Source organism: Populus trichocarpa, chromosome 14 (genome assembly GCF_000002775.5).
Source record: "Populus trichocarpa isolate Nisqually-1 chromosome 14, P.trichocarpa_v4.1, whole genome shotgun sequence".
Taxonomy (NCBI): Eukaryota; Viridiplantae; Streptophyta; class Magnoliopsida; order Malpighiales; family Salicaceae; genus Populus; species Populus trichocarpa.
The window spans coordinates 12,488,510-12,496,946 of NC_037298.2; the positions used below are offsets into that span (position 1 = coordinate 12,488,510).

General features: G+C 32.0%; 1 protein-coding gene across 1 annotated transcript; it reads right to left on the reverse strand.

The window, feature by feature from the left end:
- Positions 1-914: 914 nt before the first annotated feature.
- Positions 915-1,763, reverse strand: LOC7456018 (probable E3 ubiquitin-protein ligase XERICO). Its single transcript, XM_006375520.3, has one exon. It carries the CDS (start codon positions 1,585-1,587, stop codon positions 1,126-1,128), a length of 462 nt encoding a protein of 153 aa, XP_006375582.1. The 5' UTR covers positions 1,588-1,763; the 3' UTR covers positions 915-1,125.
- Positions 1,764-8,437: the final 6,674 nt, after the last annotated feature.

Genomic DNA, 8,437 nt, shown 5'->3' on the forward strand with positions numbered 1-8,437 from the left:
AAACTTATATGTAAATATTTCATTTAACAATTGAAGTTTTTCTTGGATTTTAAAAAATAACAATGCTTGCATTTTTTTTTTTTACATCAAAATTAATGAAGTTAGCTAGTTTTCACTGAACATAAGATAAGACTAGTAATCTACAAAACCAGGCACAAACACTATGCTGATAAGAGTGGGCATCTTCTAGCTTGTTTTGTCTGAATCTTCGTGTGGAGCTATCTGTGCAATGAATCAGGACCAGCTTCCACATCTTCTGATGTCATGCCTTACTTCGCAGTTCTTGTGAAGGGAAGTCCAGCCAGGTTCTCCATTAGCACGAGCAGTGTCGGGAAGCAGCTCGATGAAACAAGATGAGACCCAGTTTTTATTGGGAGATGAAACGGCCCTAAATTGATGTTTTTGACTCCATGCCATAAAGTAGAAAGAACCCTGGTTATCTGGCATTGCCTGCTTCACACAGTTTCATCCTCGTTATACCTACAAACCAAGATTCATGTACCGACACATTATGACAGATTATTTTGATACCTAGCTGTTGAGTTAAGATCTGCCAGAACGTGTTCTAAGCGATGATTAATTTTGTTAGGGATAGTGTTTTTGCGATTGGTTTTTAAATTGTTTTTTTATTTAAAAATATATTAAAATAATATTTTTTAATTTTTAAAAATCATTTTTAAAATTAGAACTTATCTAAAAATACTAAAAATATATTAATTTAAAAAAAAAATTTCAAACACAAAACACAAATACTTAGATGCTCACTGGCGACGTTGTAGGTTAATCCTGATGGCCTTTGTAACCATGGAGGAATTTTTTTATTCAAGTATAGCTTGCCCAGACATTAGATTCCATCCTTCTGGTCTGTTAAAGAAGAGTAAAAACGTGTGCACAGATCAAGGGAAAAAAATGGGTGGAGATCAAAGCAAGATAGATAGGTTAAACATCACTTCTTCACAATATGTACAATAAAATTTTTGGTCTCTCAAGGACCCATCAGCACATCATGCTTGATCTCAAGCACAAAGTACACACCACTATGCCCTGCCCGATGCACTCACGTAAATACATGTACACGCTGTACAAGGAGAATTCCTCTGACAATGCATTCATGGTAGTATGCGCTCACCAAAAGCAAGATGCATCCTCTTCAGGCAGCAAAGGAGTCCTGCAAAGAGGGCATGTAATGTTCCAATAGTCCAACCACTTCTCCAAGCACATTTTATGAAAGATATGGCCACATGACAGGCTATTTATCTCCGATTCTGGCTCAAATTGGGTCAAGCAAACCGAGCAGTCATGTTCAGGCTGTTCACAGCTGCACACCGTGTTGAATCGGATTGATGGCATCCTGCTTCGGAACTCCTCAATGTAATTCTCTGGGGGACTTAAACGAAATTCAAGCGACTCTCTGGTGTCTTCAGCATTATCTGACGATGGGAGTGATGCAGATGGTGACAAACGGATGCCAACAATATGAAGGATTGAACGGACTATTCCTTTGACAATGGAAATTGACAAGGCAGTGTTTACTAAAAGCACACATAATACTCCTTCAGATGGAGCTGGCAGACTTGATAGACCCATTGAAGTTTCGTGGGACTTGGTTTTTTTTTCCAGTGATTCCGCAAAGCTCAAGCTAACAAGAGATTCTTGATTCACAGTGTGCTCAAATGGAAGTTATGGAAGCCAATGGGGGGATACTTGTATAAATCACAGTTGAAGCAAATGGAGAAAACCGGATGATTCCTTCTTTGCTTGATCTGAAACCAGTTACGCCATTAAAACGAGTTTCAATACCCAAAGTAGAAGATGACAGATAACTGATAAAACCATGATATTAAGAAGTGAATTAAAGCTATAGCAAAAGAAAAATTTTCCAGTTTTATAGGGTGATTTTATAGGAAATATAAAACTAGAGATGGAAAAACTAAACAAACTATTTTTGAAAGCAAACACAACCAAAGATTGCCTCAAAAAGAAAAGGGATTCGATAGACATCAAGAGATAAAAAAAGAACGATGGATCAAAATACCTTGGGGCATATAAACAGGGTTTTTGACTATGATGAAGTGATGAGTAGCAAAATCCTGTAAAAGGAGCCGACAACAGTGACCTGCAGAAAAAAATCCACAGCACGGTAGGGAAAGTGTTACGGGGGAACATTAAGAAGATAATCAATCAAATAATTCTCCATCTTCCTGTCGAATACAAGGGATGATTTTAATCTACATTATTAGTATTGCATCAATTGGTAGCCCCTTGGGGCTGCCACTAGGCTACCTCTTGGGAGAGATTGAATCGAAGCTTACATAGAGTATAAACCATGCTCAAGTGCAAATTAGTTTCATGGAGAGATTGGATTGGACCTGTATACTAGGTTTAAAGAATCAAATTCCCTCAATCAATGGAGAAATTAAACCTTCTGCAAACCATCTGATTACAAATTAAAGGACTCAAAACAAGAAATCATATAACTAAATCATAGCCAACAGGTTGCATAGATCACTGCAAAATTATAATAAAGATCTAGCCCTCTGACTCAGACCATGATATCATGCCCCATTTGGTCAAAAATCGAAGATCAAACCGATTACAGGGGAAATAAGAAGCTCCCAAGATCATAAAAAATCCAAATGAATCAACAAAATCAAATAACCAGTAAAAAATACGCAGTAAAGGGTGCCTAGAGATCTAGCACTTTCTACAGAATTCAAAAATACAAGAACTCTTCCTATTTTTCTAACATCAAATTACATTTCAAAGAAGACCCACAAAAGAAAATATAAAGAAGACAAAGGGAACAAATTCCAAACTGGAAACATAAGTGACAGAGACTTACACTATGGAAGCTTTGAAGTTCCTGTCTTGGTCTCTATGCAAAGAAATATATAAGCATCAAGAACATCCTAACAGCCTAGAAACATGACATATTCATGGGATTATCAAAACTTTTATATATGTCATATGGGATTGTTTCATAGAAGATGGAGATGAAGATGGCTGCTGCCCTTTGGCTTCTGAATTTCTGTTTATATAGCAACACATCCACTGAAAGGGCCAAACTTTACCGATCATCAGCAAACTAAACTCATTTTCCTGAACCATGGTTAGTCTTCCGTGTTTTCCGGAAGCTGATCACCTTCTTACCATGGTTACTTTATATCTTCATCCCTCTTTCACTCCTTTCTTTTGTAACTTGCTTTCTTTAGCTTGACTTCTCACCTTTTCACTTTCCACTTTCTGTCTCGGCTGTCTGGATGGATGGATGGATAGTTGTGGAATTTCCATAAAAAGAAGACAGTTAGAAATGTTTTGGCAAAACTTACCAGATTGTTCAATTATATTATCTTCTCTAAAAAACAATTAATTCTAATATTTAATTTAATTATTAAACAAAAACCTATTTCACATTAGAAAAACACGGCAGAAAACAATCTGGATGCAAACTGGGAAAACTATTCACTGCTACAGTAAAAATACTTTTTTACTTTATATGAAAAAAAATAAAGGCATGTTGTTTTTTTCTTTTGGGTATTTCACCGAAGGTTATATGAAGTTTTTTTTTATTTTTTAAAACAATAAAATAGCTTAATTACCCTTCAATTCAAAATTTTTAAAGTTGAACATTTGGAGTTTTTTAGTTTTTTCCTTAGTTCACGTAAAATGAAAATATACATTTACCCTCAAACGTCCAAAAAGTTATTCATGGGTCAAGGAGCTTTTTCATACTTTCAAAGAGGTTTTTTTGTTATTTTCAATACCATTAACGGCAAATTAATCTTTTTGGATTGATTAATTAATATTAAAATAAAAAACATTGGTGGCATTGAAAATCACGTGCCAGCGCGTGAAAACCACAATGTATGTTGGGCAGCATATGCAGCATCTCTCGGTAATCAAACTTGCCCTTTCACCTTGTTGTTAGACCCGCTACTACGTTTTTTTCTCATGGTGTAATGCGTGTTAGTGACTGTGTGACAGATTGTCATCGGTGGCATTTTCTTTTTTGTTTTGCTTATTTTCTCCATATTGTCCTAAAATGTGTAGGTTAATCCTATTTGTTTTTATTTTCTTGATTTTTAATTTTTGTTCTTAACCCTTTTATAAATGTTTTTATTTGTTTTCAATTTATTCCTTACATTCCAATTTGTCATTTTTTTTTCTAATTTGATACTTATTCTTTTGGTTTCTTATTTTTTTTCTTAATCCTTTTGTGAAAGTTTTATTAATTTTCAATTTAATCCTTTGATCCAAGTTTATGGTGTAACAACTATAATTTCCTGAATACAAAACCTCATGACTATCCTTTAGGTTAATCCACAAACCATGGTAATATATATATATAAAGTTTACTGAAATTTTGGTAGAGTTTTCTCTATACTTAGACCATATCAAGTTATAAACAAACTTGTTTTTCATCACAATTCAACAACACAATCATAGTCCAATCATCTTGGACCTTATTCCATCTCATTAAAATCAAGGTCTTCAAGCATATACAAATTTTCATGATGCATAAAAAAATTAATAACTTAAACTAAGATTACTTGTTGGTATTTTGTCTACATTAACATACACATCCATAATTGTTCACAAAATAATCAAAAGTATTACAGATTGTTGGATTTAGCGTTATAAAGACGTAAGTTTATATATTACATTATCCAAAGAAATAGCAGAATTATGTTACATGTTAGTTCGATACCCTGCGAACTACATATTTAAATCTAAACAAAAACTAAAAAGATATGGTCCGTTAATCAGCCCTGAGATAAGATGTGTCAAATATTCAATTATCACATTTTATTAGAATGCAATATAAATATTTAATAATTAGTCTCATGCACAACTAGTTTACCTATTAGTTCATTCCATAAAAAAATTTAATTCATTTTTGTGTTCCCAATCATGCACACCATTCATGTTTATATTGTATCCCTACAAAAGGTTCAAATTCCCTAAATAATCAAATAACCGATAACTATCAACTTCTTCCAGGAATTAATCGAACAATGTTATCCCAAAATATGATCATAGGTGTCACTAGCTCCTACATGGTTGGCTAGTCTGATCATTACATCTCGGTCATCTAATCATGGATACCACTAGCTCTTTTCACGCTTAATTAGTCTAGTTATTATATCTGACTCATCCAAACATGGATGTCACCAGCCTTATCACGGTCAACTATTTTAGTTATTATATCTTGGTCATCCAAACATAGATGTCACTAGTCCTATCACAGTCAGCTACTCTAGTTATTATATCACAGTCATCCGAACATGGATGTTACCAGTCCCTTCACGGTTAGTTAGTTTAGTTATTATATCCCGGTCATATAATCATAGATGCCATTAGTCCCAACATGGTCAAGTAGACTAACAAATTATTTCTCTAATGATACAAATTATTTCTCTAATGATACTCATGTTGCAAATGTTAAACAAACAGTTTACACTAATAATATAATTATACAACTCTAAGAAATTTCTTATACACGGTGAAGGTAAAAACACCTACCTGGTGCCTGAACTCGTGAAAAAGTCCTTTGTTATTGAGTTGATCCTATGACCTCTCCTATACCATCAGACATACAATATCATTTGCCAATCAATCCTTAATTTATTTTGAAATTTAACTTCATATACAATCATTTTATTCCTTGACTTAAAATGATTTAACACAATTTCATATCACTTTAAACTAATCATCATTAACAATTTAACCTATATTGAAAATCTCATTCTTATAACTTCTATCATTTAAATCTTATATCAAGAGCAATTTTAAACAAATTTTAAAGTTGGCTACTTCTAGATGACTTAACTTAATCACTCAGGAACAATGATCAATATTTTAACTATATCTAAAGTTATAGAATACAATTTTGTGCATGGTTTATTTCTTCTTAAAGTTAAGATACAAAGCTACAACTTTATTGGAAGAAAACTCATTCCTACCATTAACGTACCCAAAACTACTCGTTATTGCAATATATAAAAATTGTCCAGCAAAACTTAGTCCAATTGTCCCTTAAATTTTTATCTATATCTGGAGTTTTATAACTCCGAATTAAACAAGGCAAGTCCTTTTAGAATTTTAACATCCTTAGCTACAACTTCTTATGAAGAAACTTATTTCAAATTTTATCATTTTCTAGCCCTAAACTCATTTGGTAGTTAGGTGATGATACTATCTAGTTCTCCAATCTTTGATTTTGATATATAACCAAGTATTTTCATTCATTTACTCACCATTCAAAACAAATATTTCTCGTCCACATATCTTATAACATCATTAAACATAACACCCTAGTAATCAACTAATCTATCTCACATCCTACTTGAAATAACCAAAACTCTCTATAAAAACCATATTTATTTTCTTTAACATTCCTTCATCAACAATACTTCAACACAACACAATAATTCCATAGTTTCCCACAAAATTCCAATGTTCACAAGCATAACCAATCTTTCCATTACAATTTAAATACAAGATTTCCATTTCTTTTCAATTCACTCTCTACATTTCAACACATGCTATAATAAGTATAAACAAACAATATTCATATATTTTTTTAAGTTTTTCCCCAACTTCCCCCCTTGTGGCTGATGTTACTGCCATTAACAACATAAGGATTTTTTCTTCATTTGTTCATTATTCTAAGTTGTTTTCATCCATTTCCATCTCAATTAAATCAAACAAAGCAAATTTATCATTTCCCTCAAATTCTCTTATGAACCCTAACCTAGAAGTCACAATTTAGACATGAATTCTCAATCTAAACTTGCGTGATTGAGTTTAAAGCTCCTTACCTGGTAATAAAATGTGCTTCGATTCTCAACCAGTTAAAATTTTTCAACACTCCTTCTTTCTTCCCCTTGGTCAGCCTTCTCTCTTTAGATTCCTAAATTTCTCTCACTTACTCTCTTTATATTCTTGCCTTAATGTTGTTTTTCTCACCACTTAACCTAAATCTTACCCAAACCCTTCAACTAGCCACTTACTCAATTTTTGTGAAAGAAAATGAGAAATACTCCCCCCCCCCTCCTTACTCTCTTTCGTTGATGGCCCCTACAAAGAAAGATAAGGTATTTATAGTTCAATTTATTGGTTTTTAGATATTGACCCATATGACTTAGTTATTTCATTTTGTTCCCATTTGTTTTCTCACATTTAGTGATATATTCTCTTTTTATTTCTTTTTATTTCACCTCTTGTCATTTAATTTAATATCCTTAATTAATTTAACCTATTCTATCTCCGGGTTAAAATTTTAATATTTCAAAAAAGTTTTAATTGGGGGTTTGCATATGGTGTGTTTTTTTTGCTTCAACTTGATTTTTATTCTTTTGATTTTTTTTATTTTGTTAAAGTTATTTTTTTACAATTTAACCCTCCAATCAAAAAAATTATTGCCCTCTTATTTATTTTTTATTTTGATTTTCACCCTCATTCTTTTAGTTATAATTTTTTATTTTAGATCCTTATGTGTAATTGGTTTTTTTTTCCCATTTCTTTTTTCAATATTTGATTTGCTAGGGATTGGACTTCACTATTTTTACCGAGTCATAGGTTTAAAAGCTAACACGGTTCAACATCTTCTTCTTTTTTTATCTTATTTTCTTTTCCTATTTCAAAGTTCAAAATTATTGTTTTACATAAAAAAAAAATGGGCATTCTATACTCACAGTTTCATGATCAAAATCACGGGTTTTAAAAGTCAACATTAGTTGACTTTTGTACATTTTCAGGTCGTTTTATAGAATTGTTCGTACTTGAACATATGATTTTTTTTTAATTGGTCTTCATGTTTTTTTTTCTTTCCTTTATATAAGATTATCTCAATCATATGCTCATGTTCGTGGGGTTAGTAGGTTAACCTAAGTTGACTAGAATATTTTTTCTCCTTTTTTTTTTAATTTCTTTTCAAACTCATCACTTAATATTTTTTTATTTAGTTTTTTGCTCCGTTGTTTTTTAGGTTTATGTTTTATGTGGTCGGTCTCGGCCTCATGATCATAGTCATGAGTTTCAGTGGTTTGCATGAGTTGACTTTGATCTTTTTAGATCTTTTTTTTAATTAATTTTTTTTCAATTTCATCCTTTAACATTTGTTTTTTTAATTGATTTTCGTGTTTTTTTTTTTGCTTTCCTTTCACATTTAATTTTTTTATGCCAAATATCTTAATCTTAGTTATCTCTTAATCAATTATCAATTTATCTAATTAGATACGGGTATAAGCATTTCGATTTAAGATTAGGGAGTTTTCTTAAATCCAGTGATGCGATACAAAAGCCTGTGTATTTATTTTTTTTACTAGAAAAAAAATTTCTGACTCGCAGCGAAGCGCAAGTCATATAGCTAGTTAACATATACTAAAAGGCCTTAACATTTCACTATAGCAATAAACAGTGAAATGCCTAAGTC

Bases quoted from the DNA above. Each gene is read 5' to 3' on its own strand.
- LOC7456018 (XM_006375520.3), bottom strand. From the start codon at position 1,587: ATGGGTCTATCAAGTCTGCCAGCTCCATCTGAAGGAGTATTATGTGTG.